General features: G+C 41.6%; 1 protein-coding gene across 7 annotated transcripts in view; it reads right to left on the bottom strand.

The window, feature by feature from the left end:
- LOC124483348 (CSC1-like protein 2) overlaps nucleotides 1-17,076 on the bottom strand; it is a 110,842-nt gene that overhangs the window by 4,572 nt on the left and 89,194 nt on the right. For 5 of the 7 annotated variants that reach the window (XM_047043760.1, XM_047043761.1, XM_047043758.1 and 2 more), the window contains 2 exons: nucleotides 9,516-9,652; nucleotides 9,321-9,398 (listed from right to left, as the gene is read on the bottom strand). In XM_047043760.1, the coding sequence (XP_046899716.1) occupies nucleotides 9,321-9,398; nucleotides 9,516-9,652 (215 nt within the window). The remainder of the gene's footprint in view (nucleotides 1-9,320; nucleotides 9,399-9,515; nucleotides 9,653-17,076) is intronic. The other 2 variants (XM_047043763.1, XM_047043764.1) reach the window with 1 other exon arrangement.

Here is a 17,076-nt window from a genome sequence, read left to right as displayed (position 1 = left end):
GAAGCGCGTCTGTGCTATTCTCCGACATGCGCTCTAACAATCACGGCTGATAGACGGCCTAAAATTTTGTACAGCTCTAATTCTGATACCGTGGCGGCAAAAATTTAACCGTGGCGGGCCGCCACGGTAAAATCAACATAGGGGAAACACTGAACCCCTTTGTCACTGGTCACTCTGACATTCTTTTGGGACAGTCGTTCATTTGCACCAAAGGGACTGTAATGTTAAATGACATTCACACCTTCTAACTAGAGGTGGAACGGTGCACTGAAGCCACAGTTTGGTTCATACCGTGGTTCAGACATCACGGTTCGGTACGAGTTTAGTACAATGGAGGGAAAAGCAAAACAATCCAGGTTCCTCTACGAGTGAATACGGGCGCATTGAAGATGACATGTAAATTCTGATTCTGTGATTTTTTTTTGCCCTATTTGTAGGTGTATCTAAAGGATGGTTAAGCACTGTAGGGAGGAGAAGTTGGACAGTTTTTTTGTCTCGTTCCAGTGATTTGCACACCTGGGTGATGGCGTTGGATATTTTTTGTCATTTAGCACACGCTCTTATCCAGATGCGTTATATGCGTAAGCATGAGTAATAGCATTTTTTGACATAGTTACAAAGTATGTGTTTATAAGAGACTGAGGTTGTGTTTAAACAAATGATAAGCTAAGGTATTAATGACTGATCTAATCAATGGCCAGCAAGGGCACGTAAATTGGGGAGAGTGGGGTTAGGATTAGTCAGTTGACCCATATGCCCTGAACCTTTTGTCCCCAGGAGATAGGGCTGGTATCCTGTTTGTGTCTCATACACTTTGAGAAAGAGAATCACTACATCAAAAGACATGGGACACTGGTCTATTGTGCGTGCATGGTGACCGCTGTATTAATTGATTAGTAACATCTGTACTCTGTTCTTATAAGGGAGAACTTTCCTCCGAAGTACCTTGTTAAAACTGTGTTTGTTCAAACTAAATGAATTGTATTGAAACTAGGGCTGGGCGATAAATCAATAAAAATAACTATCGAAGTAATGACTTCCCTCGATAAAGATATCTAACATTAATTCATTTTCAATAATATCGATAATGTCGATAGAGAATAATTAGGAACAGCAGTCCATTTAATTTCTGTGATGCAGCAGGAAGTTGCGGAGAAATGGTAGCCTACGCTCACTAAAATATACCGAGCACCTCGAGTGGACCTTTCTGGCGAGGTCCGCAAACGGTTTTGCGGATTTCTTAGAACGTCTCTGAACCAATAAGAACAGCGTATTGGTCCAATTATAATACTAATATATAAGAAACCTTTTTTACCACCTGAAGCAAAATCACTCGTTGGAACATGCAGAAAGTGTGAGTTTGCGCCAAGGTATTGATAGGTAGGCTATTGATAAAAAGCAAGGTTTTAAAAAGCTTAAGTTACTTGATCCCAGGTATGTGCCCCCTGGCCGCAAACATTTCTCTCACACCGCTCTGCCTAAACTTTATGCCGACTGTAGGGAAAAAGTTGAGGAGGAGACTTATTTAGCTACTACTACAGATCTGTGGTCTATCGTTTAATTATCGTTATCGAATGTAAATATAAATATCTATATAGAAATGTTTTTACCCATATCGCCCAGCCCTAATTGAAACTGCATCTTTTGACTATTCAGACCTACACAGTGCCACTTGAATTCTGGCTTTACACGTTAGATGTATTTCCACTCACATACCCCACAACTGCTGAACACTGCCGACACACTGTGCTCGTCTTGTCCACCACTCTCTCGCCTGTACTACTGTAACTGAATGTTAAACCGAAGTTATCCCAAACTTGCGATCTTAAAGAGGCCGGCAGCCACCACTCGCCATACTCTTCCTTACGGCGTGTGTCCACTGCAGCGACGCGAGTGACTCAACAACATGCTATCCATTCATTTTCAATGGAGCCAGGCGAATTGCTTGCGTGGTGCACTGTGGGTAGCACCGCAATGCGATTCAAGCATTTCGAGTTGAGATGTTCTCAACTTTATGCAAATGAGGAGCGGTTTTCGATAGCGATGGCCAATCGGAGTGTTTTCTTGTTTCTAGCAGTGGGGAACCTTCAGGGCCTTCTACGCCTTCAGAGAAGGCCTAAACAAATTATAAATAATAATATTTTTAATACTAATAATAAAGTATTCAATAAATAATTTAAAACAATTATATCTCATTTAATTTAATACAATACATTTTCTCTTATCTATGTTCTATAGTTAAGCTTACTGTCAAGTTCATGTCCTGAAAACATGTTATCCAATCAGAATCGTCTGTCTATATTAAGGCCCAGTTAGCTGGCTCATTCATTGGTTAGGACTTCACAAATCCTGGAGAAGGCCAAGCTATGTGTTTTGGTGTGAAGAGTGACGCATACATGTCTGCGTTTGCACCTCCCGTCCACACTAATACGGCGTATTCGGACACTGAAAACGGAGCTTTTCGAATATGCTCCCCTAGCCGGAGACATTTGAAAACGCCGGGTTCGCGTAGTAGTGTGGACGGGGTCCTCGGAGCTTTTCAGATATGATGATGTTCAGTTGCCATGACACTGGGGTTAGCTTGCGCTCTATAGCTATAGCTAATGTCAAGATGAACATGGAAGGTGAAAGAAATATGCTGCTCCATCTCTATAATTTATTTACCAGTTTAGTTAGTGTACTATTTCAGATACAAGTATTATCACTTAATAGATACGCGTTACTCCTACACAGAAGGCGAGCGTTTTACTCGGTGTGCCTGAACAGATGTTACTGACGTTACAGTATGGTCTATTTGTTTACATCCGTGTCATCGTTAGCTACAGTAATTAAAGGATTGCACTTGTTTAACCCATTCAATTAATCGTATTGTTGCTTTTTTCCGCGATTATTTTTTTCTCGGCGGTGATGGCCGAGGTGAAGGCCCAGCTGTAGTACTCACGGTTCGCCACTGGTTTCTAGTAACGTAGCAACCATGGTAAACATTTCTAGCTTTCAGTTTCAAGATGGAGGAGAAACTAATCGCTTGTGTGGCTGCATATCCAGTCCTGTACGATACGTCTCTGTATTTGTACAGAGACATTGACAAAAAGAATTAGGCCTGACTCTTTAGCCGGCTCGCAAGCCCAAACAAAGAGTGTAAGGGGTGCCTGTTGTTTTGTTTCCGGTTTAACGCTAGCTAGAAGCGGGATGCCGGTACCGTTTAGGTTTAACACGAATACATCTACCGTTCCACCCCTACTTCTAACACACACCACTGGTGAGGTGGTCTCGAACAGTTGAAGAGGAAGGTGAACTGAGGATGACTACACAATTATCATTGTGTTGATGTTAATGCAGTTCCAAACAGCTTTTAATGTCATGTTTGATATGTTTTTGTTTCTTATTTTATGCATCACATTCTACTAATACATTCAGTTTGTGCATGCAGTAGTCCAAAATGTGTTAGCATATTCCCTGGTCTTGCAAAGGCATCACATTTGGTTTACTCAATGGCTGCAGTAAACCAAATGTGATGCCTTCGGTGATTTGAAATTGTATGCGTTAGGAAATCTTTCTTTCACATAGCCGGTGTCCCTATTTTGGTATGCAGATTGGGTGTATATATGGCAAAGCTATACCAATCACTTCGAGTTTTGTTTACTATACAAGCTCTGGTTCCTTCTTTAACGATTGGTCTGAAGGCATGTATTGTATTGATTTGTTTATATTGATTATCTTACTATTTAGATAATAAAGTATAATTTTGCATTTAAAGTGACTGGTTCTCCTTGTATCTCTCACACTAAGGCACTGACAACCTTGAGTTAGTTGGTTTAATAAGGCCATTACTGTCTATAGACATACACTTTCGAAGTAGGTTTTAACTTAAGGCCTCTGAATCAATTTCAGTAGGGCTTTCCAAGTTATGCACATTTCAAAATTGAAGTCAGATATTATCGATCAATCTAAATTTTCTGCCAGTCAATCTCCCTGCCATTAAATCAAATAGTTTTAAACACTAGCGTCTTTGGCCTTATATAGTGAATAAACCTTGTACTCCAATTATCTGTCTCAAATCCTCACAAACTTTTCTCCACCCTCATAACCCCCCATCCCCGCCCCCCCTCCTCCCTGTCAGCAGATGACTTCTCTTCCTTCTTTGAGAAGAAAGTTGTTGATATTAGAAGTCAGTTCACTGAATTCCTATCTTTCCTACTGACTCACCTTCTATGACTGATCCAACTAAGGGCCTCATTTACAAACATTGCGACTGCAGCTTAATCTGCGCCTTTGCCCAACCGCAAATAGCGCACGGTTTATTTCCACATTTTGCGTGGTATTTATCAAACCAGATCCTCGTCGAGCAATCAGCGCCCATTAGTGTTAATTAAAAGACGGGAAAAATCACCTGCATGTTACTGCCACCATTGGTGATTCGAGGAAAAGAAAAAGTTCAGTGGACAGGAGCTAGAAATATACATTTACATTTAGTCATACACACCCACTTTCCCTTATACCCTCCCAGCAATGGTAATCTGCGTTTTTACTTAAGTGCGCTGCCTTTGTAAATACGGTGTTATGTCTTTACCCGCTATTTCACGCCTGAAATGGGCGCAAACCTGTTAGTAAATGTCGCAGTCCGGTGGCCCGCCTTTTTTGGCTCTGGTCTGTAACTGTCACGCCCCAAAATTTACATCCAAACCAGCCTGAGGTAGCGTAGATCTCTGATACTAGTTTAGCTGCTCGCTGCTCTGTATAGGCTACTTCTAAGGAATCACAAAGATGAACGTTTTGAATTATAACAAGGATATTGAAATTGGACCACGGTCGTAAATGCTGTGTCCCAGGCTGTACAGGGAAGGCTAACACTCATAGTCTTTCCAAGGAGCCAAACATTTGACAGGCATGGCTGCTGTTTGTCTATGAGGAGATCCCGGCGAAGTTCAACACTCAATTATTTATTTGCTCTGAACATTTTACCCAAGACAGTTTTGACAACCTTGGACAATTTCAAGCAGGATTTGCTAAGAAGCTGAACCTGAAAAGAGGTGCTGTTCAAACCAATCTGCTCATTGCAACCGCAAGCTGTAAGTACAGTATGATTTTGTCGCTAACAGTTATTAGCAATGCTAACGTTTCCTGTATCTAACATAGGTAGAATGCTAAATAAGTTTCTAAACACATCAACATACTTTACTTAGCAAATGACTCTAGCTAGACTAGCTTTAGTCGGCATTAGAAGGGAAGCTTCCGCAAAAATTGCCAGAAAACGAATAGCAGTCTGGCCTATTGCTAACGCCTGTCTAGATTATCTATTTGAAAGAACCGGAGAAAGGCAGGTGCTAGATACAGGATACGTTAGCATTGCTAATAACTGTTACCGACAAAATCATACTACCTGGATGATCTCCATCTGAACCTCGCCTAAACAGAACTTCTCATCATCCCGGCCAAACCCTCCATCTCCCACGATCTCTCAAATCACCCTGGGATCTGCGACGGTGACCCCTTCCTCCTCTACCAGGGTTAACCCAACCTTAGGGTTACCATGGATGACAAGCTCTCCCTCACGGCCCACATTGCTGCAGTCTCCCGGTCGTGTAGATTCACCCTCTACAACATCCAGAAGATTAGGAGATACCTGTCTGAGCATTCCACCGCTGCTAGTCCAAGCACTTGTCCTGTCCAAGTTGGACTACTAAATCGCTTCTCACCGGTCTCCCAGCATGCGCAACGCGCCCTCTCCAGAGGATTCAGAATTCAGCAGCCCGTCTGGTCTTCAACCTACCCAGACGCTACCATGTTACGCATGTTACACAGATTACCGCTGCTGGGAGGGTATAAGGGAAAGTGGGTGTGTGCCGCAAAGAGATGGGAGGAGAGGTGTGTTTCTTCCTTTTAACATGTTAATGTTTAGCCTGGCTCTGCCCTCCTGCGTACTTCCGCTCAATTTGGATTTAGCTTCTGTACTAGGTCTGGGAGTTTGACTTTGAAGTCGGTTTTCAGAAAAAAAAAATGTAGGTCCTATCAGCGAACAGACGGAGTGGCTGAGAATGATGACGTTAATGTTGTGCACTACATTTACATTTAGTCATTTAGCAGATGCTCTTATCCAGAGCGACTTACAGTAAGTACAGGGACACTCCCCCCGAGACAAGTAGGGTGAAGTGCCTTGCCCAAGGACACAACATCATTTGACACAGTGGGGAATCGATCCGGTAACCTTCTGAGTACTAGCCCGACTCCCTCACCGCTCAGCCATCTGACTCCCCCGCAGCACTAGTTTGAGTAGTTCAGTAATGGCGGCGGAGGGTCTGGTTAGGACCAGGCTATTTAATGTTAGCTGTAACTTCGTGAACCAATATTTCTATCTCCTGTTTGCTGAACCTTCTTTTTCTTTTCCTCGATTCACCCATGGTGGCAGTAGCATGCAGGCGATTTCTCCCGTCTTTTAACGGCGCGCTAATTAACACTAAAAAGGAGCAAGGCGCTGATTGCCCAATGAGGATCTGGTTTGATAAATACCACACAAAATGCGGAAATAAACCGTGCCCTATTTGCGGTTGGGCAAAAGCGCAGATTAAGCTGCGGTCACAATGTTAGTAAATGAGGCCCTGACTGTCTCCCCACCTTCAAGAACAGGCTAAAGACACACTTGTACAGGGAGTACAACGGTACTTAAGAAAGACTTGTTGGTTCAGATGTTATTTTATTTCCTCCAGGAACACAATTACATTTATTGAGGGGCATGTTGCACTTGTTGGTTAGTTGTAACAAATTTAACTACTTGCTGTCCTCGCTGTGATGTATTTTATTGTTGCTTGCTTTCCTAAAGGTTCACTTTTGCACTTTTGAGGTTCATGTTGTTAAATTGTAATTTGTTTAACTACATGCTCTTATGTTTCTTCCCATTGGCACTTATTTGCTTTTCACAATGTATGCTTAATGTTTTGGCAACCCGCAATGTTTTTGGGGCTATCTTGTTGTTTATGATCATAGACCTATGCACTTTTGTAAAGCTCTCTCTTGGAAGTCGCTTTGGATAAAAGTGTCTACTAAATGAATAAATGTAAATGTACTTCATAATAACTAGAGAGGGTACAATTTCTGGGGATATTGTAGGGTGTGCTTGCTTGCATCGGTTGCAAATGGGTCCGTTTATTAACTGTAATTTTTACAACTGATATTTCTATATATTTTATATAAAAATGCGTACTTATTATTTATGAAGATTGCATTGATTTAAATGCATACATTTGTTGCTGCTCATTTACAATTCAAAGTACTAAAAGTGAAGTGTAAAATTAAACGGTTGTCTTCGGATTTCCCCTGCAAGAGGGAAGAGTGATAGCCTCAGTTGAAAAGTAAGATCAAACGAAGGAATTATTGGGCAATCAGGTGTAAAACAAATCTGAATTCTATGACTGAAACGTCACCTTAAATGTTTCCCTTCTAGTGATATTTTCAAGCATTTAGCCTACTCATATTGCATTCATTTATTAGGAATGAATTTGAAACAAGCTGAACAAGCTGAACCCTCTTTGAAACAAGCTATTGAAACAATGTTGTCACCGGCAGTATTTCAGATGGAATCGAGATTCAAACAGTACCATCTACTAACTGAAATGTGCTTCCAATAAAGTAAATAAGCTTGACATTTATTTAGGGGAATTGGTTAGATCAAAAGAAGTTCGCTGGAAGCGATCATTGTCAGTAACAAAGCCAAATCTGGTTTGGTCTCAGTCTAGAGCCCTGCATGGAAAAGCTGACCCCGGTAAATTGTGCTACGAGCAAGCTAGCCTAGCTGCTAGTGTTGGGCAAACTTCACATAGGAGGGGATTGTTTGAATGCGCAGGAAATGAAAAACGGTTCTTTGTGTATATTTGAGTCTACACATTCATAGATATAGCCCTACATTTCATCTATATGGAAACGGAATATGAGGTTGAACGCATTAAATGAGCGAAAACGGGACACCATTTCCCCTCATCTGTCCATATCTTGTTAGTGCTGCAGACGGGAGAGAAATGCCCGTGCAAGCTAGCTAACTAGCTAGATCGAAGGGAACACTCAGAATGTATACCTACTTCACTTTAAAATGGGCAATTCTGTAATTTAAGAGACCTTCGTGAACATGTTGACAAAGTTTATGCTGTGGCATTGAAGTTCAGGTTAGTAGTCAGATAGTTTCACCTATTGAAAGACTTTTGATTTAAGTAAGGGTAGTGCCAAACATGTTCTGTCGCCGTTTGGCTTCCTAAACAGCTGTGGAGTTGGGTTTTTTCGCCAGAGAATGTCTAATATGGTAGACGGGCTCTGGTCTCGCGTACAGCGTTGCAGTGAGCTACACTGGTTTGAAACCACAGGTAATGATAATTTGACCAACAAATTGTTTACTTGTAATCTAATGACATAATAAATCCTACAACGAAAATGTATTTGTGAGGAATGTTTATTTTAACGATTGAAAACAGATGCATCATAGACTGCTGTAGTACGGTTTGCCCGGGCAACACAGGCTAATGTCATGATGCTAATGCTTCAGTGAAATAGTAGGCTACCGTTTCCAAAAGTAGATGTACTTCCTTAATAATATCAGTTTATCTTGTACATTACACTTCACGGTTGTGTTTCATATCACAAAGTAAAATCGATAAATAGATATCAAACTTTGCTTGTGGCGTTTCTGCAGATGTCTTGCAGTAAAACAAGCCTATAGTTAGCTAAGCTCTCTCCCAGAAGTTAAGGAGCTGCTAAATGAATGTTCTGCTACAGGTAATCACACGTTTTCGTGATGTGTTATTAGTAACGTCAGTGACTGTGGCTAGCAAGTTAGCCACCGTTAGCTTCACTTTTTGCAACAAAAACGTAATTTCAACTTAAACCGTGCAACGGAACGTAAATAAAAATACAAGCAACTCAATCGCTACCAAGACAAACTTTTTGACACCTACATTGTTTATGTAGTCCTAATATTGACTAATCCTTAGGGGTGGGAAAATAAATAATAATAATATATGTGAGAGAGAACAAAGGTTGTGCCCTTGTTGAAGGCAAAGCACACCCAATAATGTTATATATGTGAGAGAACAATTGTTGTGCTCACCGAAGGCATGAGCACAACCAATAATAAAACCCATGCGGAATCTAGGTACCTGCATCAGATTAGAAAATATATGATTGGCCAAACTATGGTTGAAAAAAACATAGGACCGGCATGCAAGCCAACATTTTTGTTTAAATGATGTCAGCTTTCCAACTCCTGTATTTGATCAGTTCTTTACCATCTCCAAACCTTTGAGTACAACACATACCAACGTGAGTAATTACCATCTTACCTGAGACTTATTTGTGGGAGAAGAGCGTTGCGGGTGTCCATTTTCAACCCCATCAACATCTGTCTCCTTGGTGTCAATCTGACAGGAATAAAAAGCGGAACAAAGGAAATGAGTAGATTAGAGGATTGTCTTCACTGTCCAACAGAGGCTACTTCCACTACCTGAAATGAAGGAACAAAAAACAGTTGGCCGTACCTTGAGCACGGTGACCCGTACCTTGTAGTTGTGAGCGCTGAGGTACTTGAAATGTCCGAAGCAGACGTGTGACAGGCACACCACTATGGTGATGATGAGAACTACCAGGGTGAACATAGATGTTGGCGTGACAAAACCTATTGCCCAAACATTACAAAAATATTTTACTATGGGAAATCAAGTTATCCTCACACCAAATACAATCTAGCTTTGCATACTGTTAAACTGTGTGAAAACGTATTTATTCACATTTTGTGTTGCCTAATTATTTTTTATATTACTCTCTGAAATGACGCGTACATTTTATGTTATGGGGGAGCAGAGGGTCTTAAGAGCTGTATTTCAAGTTAGTGCCAAGCAAGGGTGGATCTACACATTTTCACCTGGGGTGGCAGTGGGGAATTTTGTTTAAACTACAATATAATAATTTATGGTGGCACTTTGTCACACCATCCCTCTACGCCTCAATAACACTATAAATTATTATATTGTAGTTTAAATAATGCCAATAATAAGCATATTCATACATTGAACAGTCCTTTTTTGTGATAGTTGCGGGCAAAAATTCCAGATTTCCCGGGAGCTTTTCCAAAAAGTTGCGATGAAAGTTGTGGTGTTTTTTAAGTGTTTGTTGCGATTAAATTGCGGGAGAAAGTGAAAGTTGCGATAAAAAGGTGTGAATTTCCCTCTTTAAAGAATAAAACTAGGGTGACCAGATGTCCTCTTTTACCCGGACATGTCCTCTTTTCGAGACCAAAAAAAAATGCGTCCTGCAGGGATTCCAAAATCGGATTTTGCCTCGTCGGATATTTGTGTTTCTCTGGGTCTTTCACAAACTATTACGCCCTTACAAGTTTTGGAAAGGGTATCTTCCTTACGTTCCACCTTCTTGCGGGAGCACTGACTGTAGAGAGAACTGTCATTTTACTCAGATAGTGAGGCATGCAATACACGACCAGCACTTCGGTGGCATCTTTCGGTGGACGGAAGTTGGCGAGACCGGACTGTTGACGGCAACTGGAGCGGGTTTGTGTTGACATTTCTGTGAGACGTGTATTGACTGTACTTTGCACAGTCAACAATTCATACATCTGTTACCAGCTCCAATGTTAAGCGCGCCAACATAGCAAGTTGCTAACAACCGAACTCTAACCTAATACTAAAGAAAAAACCCTGGGGTGGTTTATTGTTTTTCATATTGTGGTTTTCTTTATTGCAAAGTATGCCAAAATAATGTTGATCAATATATGGATGAAAAGAGATTCTGTGTCTGTCCTGATTTAATCCATGTTTATTTCTTCACTAGTTTGTGTCACATGTCATTTAGCAAAGAGAATCACAGGTCACCCTAGAGCGTTATTGTATTAGAATGTCCCCCACTATTGTCCCAAGTTGGATTCATTTAAATGTTGTGTTGCACGGAGCGTAGTGCATATCACAAGCCTATAGTGGGAGGGTTACACTAATAAAACCATTGAGAAATGGTCCCCTAAATAACCTTACCATAATGCCAATTTTCATTATATCCAATTTTTTATCCTTATCCAACCAGGATTTACATTCACGTTGATGGGAGAATCTTCCTTTTTTTTTTTTTTTTTTTTTTTTTTTTTTTAACAAGAAAGATTGAAATCTATCTGAGAACACTGAGGAGGAATAACATCACACAAAGACTGCTGGTGTCCTTCAACCGAGCCTCCATTGAAAGCATCCTCACATACTGCATATGCATTTGGTATACCAGCTGTACAGTGGCTCAGAGGAAAAAGTTCCAGAGGGTCATCAACACCGCTCAAAAGATTTTTGGCTGCCCTCTTCCCGCACTGGAAGACCTACACGGATCCCGTTGTCTCAAAAAATCCCAGAACATCATAAAAGACACTTCACACCCTGGGCAATCCCTATTTGAAATGTTGCCTTCAGGCAGACGGTACAGATCAATCAAGGCAAGGTCAAACAGACTAAAACACAGTTTCTATCCAACTGCAATAACCACTGTTAATGCTGCCAAAACATAATGTGCTCAATGTTATGATTTTTATTAATGGACCCAGTAGTGTTTGTTAGGGGACAATTTATATATGAGATGATCAATAAAACTACCATACCTGAGAAATCCCTAGAACAATATAATGATCAGTTCTCGCAACTGGCTGAGCCTAAAACATCAGAACAATGGCCATTTGGTCTCATAAACACAAGTCATTGTATTCCACACCTACACCTGAGGCAGTGCTTCAAAAAGATCAACCCTCGCAAGGCACCTTGCCCAGACGGCATATCAGGTAGGGCCCTCAGGTGCTGCGCTGACCAGCTGGCAGGTGTCTTTCATGATATCTTTAACCTCTCCCTCAGCCTGTCCGTACTTCCCACCTGCTTCAAGAGGACCATCATTGTCCCTGTGCCCAAGAACACCAAGGTCACCTGCATAAACGACTATCGTCCAATAGCATTGACCTCTGTCATCATGAAGGGCTTCGAGCAGCTAATCAAATCATTCAGCTGCTCCTCGCTGCCTCCTACCCTGGACCCTATGCACACCGGTCCAACAGGTCTACAGATGATGCCATCGCTCTGACTATGCACACCGCTCTCTCCCACCTGGACAAAGGGAATAAGTATGTGAGGATGCTGTTCATTGACTACATCTCAGCATTCAACACCATCATCCCCTCCGGACTTGTCTCTAAGCTTGTGGACCTGGGACTAAGCACCTCCCTAAGCAAGTGGATCTTCAACTTCCTGACGGGGACGCCACAGGTGGTGAGAATCGGTGACCGCACCTCATCCACACTGATCACCAACACAGACACCCCCCAGGGCTGTGTGCCCTCTCCTGTTCTCCTTGTTTACTCATGACCTCCTTGTTAAGTTTGCTGACGACACACAACCATCGTGGGCCTCATCTCTGACAGTTACGAGTCAGCCTACAGAGAGGAGGTTGATACACTGACATCATGGTGTCAGGACAATAACCTATCTCTCAACATCAGCAAGACCAAGGAGATTGTGGACTATAGGAGGCGGCAGGAGGAGGAGCATGCACCCCTACACATCAACGGATCCGAAGTGGAGAAGATCAGCTGCTTCAAGTTCCTCAGGGTGAACATCAGCAGTGATCTCAACTGGTCTGTTCACACGGACAAGGTGGTCAAAGCGGCCCGTACACACCTCTTCTTCCTGAGGAGACTGAAGAAGTTCGGCATGGACTCAGTCACCGTGGTTAAATGGATTCGAATTACTGGCTTATTTGGACTGAAATAGAATGATCCTTTTCTTGTAAACACTTTTATTCGAATAATTGCGGTCCGACTACAATCCGATCGACACCCCGAGATAACTCGATCCGAGTCGGTTGATAATTCGGACATCGCATGCTTGTAAACGGTAAATTGGACTATGAACTGGACTCTGCGTCTTTGCGCATGCTTGAGATCCCGCCACCCTCCCTCCCAGGTCGTGACCTGGAAGAAGAAAAAGACGATAAGTTGTCGCTGCCGGGAGCCGGCCCGGTAGAAACAAACAAACAACGCAAGCTAATAGCATTTGCAGTACTCCTATTGTCATCATGCACGAAATGTAGAGGGACATAGCTTCATCTTGCTCGCCGTCTTTCTCGAAATGTTGATGTTGTTGTTGTTGGTGGTGGTGAAGAGGTCGGGGGTTATTCCAGGTAGCGGGTTTAACAAACTCTGAGAATAACCCTGAACTCTGAGTTGAGTTACTCTAACATGGGAAACTCCGAAAATTCGGTTCCAGAAAAGTTGATATGAATTTGTTAACTCGGAGTACGGCAACTCTGAGTTTCGGGCGTGCATGAATACTACCAAAAGCCAACATTTATGGAGCTGCGATACTAGGATTCACCATGGCAACAGACGACAAAAAACGTCATACTTCACCACACTTTAGATATAAGTTAGATGTAAGATGACGAAGAGACATTAATGACTGCTGCGCAGAAATGGATGCAGAGAATTATGTATGGTAGCTACTGGTAGTTATCTCTCCATGTAGCCTACTTTTATTTACAGGCTTTTTTTGTCAGTTACACTGACATTATGAGAATATTGAATATAAAAAACGATTTGCACATTCTGACAACAGGGCATGCTGTATACAGTGAGATGTTCATTTAATGGCAGGTGAATTTTGCATGTGGAAGTGAAATGTAGCTAATGTAATCTCATGTTACAAGTAAATTAGTTGTACAAACTGCACCTCATGAAGAAAGTGCCAAAAACTGACCAAGAGATGGTGTAGGCCAGGGGTGTCGAACTCCGGTCCTCGAGGGCCGCTGTCCTGCATGTTTTAGATGTTTCCCTGATCCAGCTCACCTGATTTGAATGAAGGGTCGTTATAACAAACCATTTAATTGAATCAGGTGTGTTGGAGCAGGGAAAAATCTAAAACATGCAGGACAGCGGCCCTCGAGGACCGGAGTTCGACACCCCTGGTGTAGGCCTATTTAGGGTATAAGAATAAAGGCTAATCTCAAAAAAGATTTACTTGAACACCAGTTACGAGAGGATGCATGGTCACAGGTGATGTTAATTGTAGGAACAATATTAATAGTTGAATTTTCTGAATTTCTATTTTGACCAAGAGATGGTGTACTTAGGGCAGAAGAATAAAGACTGATCTTGTAAGGCTATCAACCTGCCCCCACCTCTCATATGGTAAAATATGGAGTTACTGGATGGAGTCTCAACTTGATGGCTCTCACATCTCATTGTGTAACTTACTGTAGCATTGCTAGTCATGTTGATAAGTAAGGGTCAAGATTCTGGTGTGATTGTAGTTGTTCTTAAGGAATTGTTCTGTGGATTATTGATCAAGACGTTCTCCGCAGCTCTAGCTTATCCTACTCCTTCTTCCTCACTCTTGCTTTCTATCTCTGGTTTACAATAATCATGGTAGAGTGGGCACAAGAGTTAACCTTCATTGATATCATTCATTTGCAATATGATAAAAATGATTTAACCTTAATTTAACCATTCTTGCTCTGATTGAACCCATAAATCAAAATAGTCAAATAACTGTAATTCCATTGGTATTGGCATTATTCGGTTAAAATTAATACACTGTTCAGTTTCCCATCTTCCTTCAAACCATAGGGGAATTAGTTTCGGTTGTTTGGCCAATATTGACCCCCTACAATGTTGAAATAGATTTGCTGAAACATCAGTTTCAGGATGGTACATCATGTAAATTTTAGGAATCATATGAATCATGTAAATTGTAGGAACAATAGCCAATAGAAATAGGCTAGGCTGCTCATTGTGATTTCTATTTGTAGGCAATGAAGAAGACCAAATACAATTTCAAATATAACTGCAAGCAGTAATGGCGGATTCCTCCAAACATTGCAAACCATTGAAAATGTTATATTGTTGACAAATTGTAACTGTATAGAAAAATCTATGCTGCAGAATTACCAATGGGATACCAAATCTGAAATGCAATACCATCAAGATCCACAAGGGCCTTTATTTCAACCCAAGGAGTGAAGGGAGGGGGCTTGGTTAGCCTATCCATTCCAGAAAGCCTTGTATCTTTGTGCTTTAGGGCGTGGAATGTAGCGCCACCTATGGGTAATGGTGGGCCAGTTGTGGTGTGGTAATTACTCTTGGTCTATACTTTCAAAAAAGCTAAACCAGAGCAAACCCCCCGCTCTCAGGGTACTGAGCTTCAGCTCAGTCATGATGCTGGGATGAATGTAGGCCTATCTGTAGAGACCAGGGAGACAGACACACCGGCCAGCTGCCCTGATGGGTCTGTGGTAGATCATTAATGCGGGTTGTATCCTACAACGCTCGTGGCCTCCGAGTAGGACATACTGCTGCTGATAGATCAAGACGTTTGGTGGTGGACACATTGCTGGACGAGAGTGACATTGTCTGCCTTCAAGAAACCTGGATGGCCAAGCAAGATCTGGACAAATTGAACTCCCTACACAAGAACTTTCATGGTGCTGGAGAGTCCACTACCGATCTCAGCATGAGAATGGTTCGTGGGAGGATAGCTGGTGGTGTAGCTATACTGTGGAACATAAAATATGACCCAACGGTAAAGGTGGTGTGGCTTAACATTGACTGGGATATTGGGTTGGAGTTTAATCATAATTAAAATAAATTTACTATTTTAAATGTGTACACACCATATGAATCCTATGACCATGAGGATGAATTTCAGAACAGGTTAGCTTTTATTCAGTCTTTCATAGAGGACAATAGTTCATGTTGTGTCTATGTCATGGGTGATTTTAATGCTGACATGTCAGATAAGCGTTTATTCGCACAACATCTGCAGCAGTTCTGTAATGAAACGAAATTAATTATATCATGCGTTATTGCCTGATACAAGTTTTACCTATGTAAGTGAAGCGTGGCACACAACTTCCTGGCTAGACCATATTGTGACCACAGCCGATGCTCATGACTCACTGGAAAGTATAGAGATGTGTTATGGGCTGGCCACCACTGATCACATACCAGTTGCTATGCTGCTAAATGTTGAGAGTGTACCCTTGTTGCTGCTCCCTCAAGAAGACTGGACTGGTCAAAATTGATCAAAGAGGTTATGCACAGATATTCTCTATTAACTGACAGCTTACTTAGTGATGTTGAATTGCCTAGGGATGCCCTAATGTGCACGGATATGAACTGCAAGTATAAACATCATGCTGAAAAGCTCTGTGTTATGTATGATGATATTGTCAAATGTCTTTATGCTTCCAGTAAACCTTTTATTAATCACAAGAGTAAGGTCACTAACACACGGCCTGGCTGGAATGAGTTTGTGTCTGAGCAACATGCTGCTGCTAGAGAAGCCTTTAGAGTCTGGTCAGAGCCAGGCGGACCCAGACAGGGAGTGCTGCTGGCCAGAAAGATGCAGAATAACAATCTTACTGACTTCTGGAAGGAGGTCAAGATCATAAATAATAACAAAACTCCCCTCCCTTCTGATATCAAAGGGGTTAGTTGTCCAGAGAAGATTGCTGATCTATGGCGTGAGCACTACAGTCAACTATTTAATTGTGTTAAAAGTAACACAGTGAGAATTGATAATGAATATAAAGGTATCTCTGCAGACTTGATAGTTAGATCAGTAGATATTTATGATGCCATCCACATGCTAGACAACAACAAAGCTTGTGGTATGGACTGCATTTCTGCAGAGCATCTAAAAAATGCCAGTTATAGACTCAGTCCATTACTAGCCATGTGTCTCACTGGAATTATGGTTCATGGTGTTCTACCGAACTCTATTATGTCAGTACTGTTAGTGCCTGTTGTTAAAGATAAGGCTGGTAAACTGAACAGCATAGACAACTATCGAGCCATTGCATTGGCCAGTATCTTGTCTAAAGTGTTTGAGAGAATTCTTTTACTGAAATTGGATATTCTGACTGCAGAAAATCAGTTTGGTTTTAAAAGAAAACATGGTACTGATCTCTGTATCTATGCTCTGAAGGAGATTGTCTCAGGTACACAAGTCTTAATTCATCTGTATTTTTATGCTATATTGATGCTTCCAAAGCTTTCGATCGAATTTGTCA

Source organism: Hypomesus transpacificus, chromosome 21, assembly GCF_021917145.1.
Source record: "Hypomesus transpacificus isolate Combined female chromosome 21, fHypTra1, whole genome shotgun sequence".
NCBI classification, from domain to species: Eukaryota; Metazoa; Chordata; class Actinopteri; order Osmeriformes; family Osmeridae; genus Hypomesus; species Hypomesus transpacificus.
The sequence above is the reverse complement of the archived record's forward strand: the minus strand, read 5'-3'. Positions and strand labels throughout refer to the sequence as shown.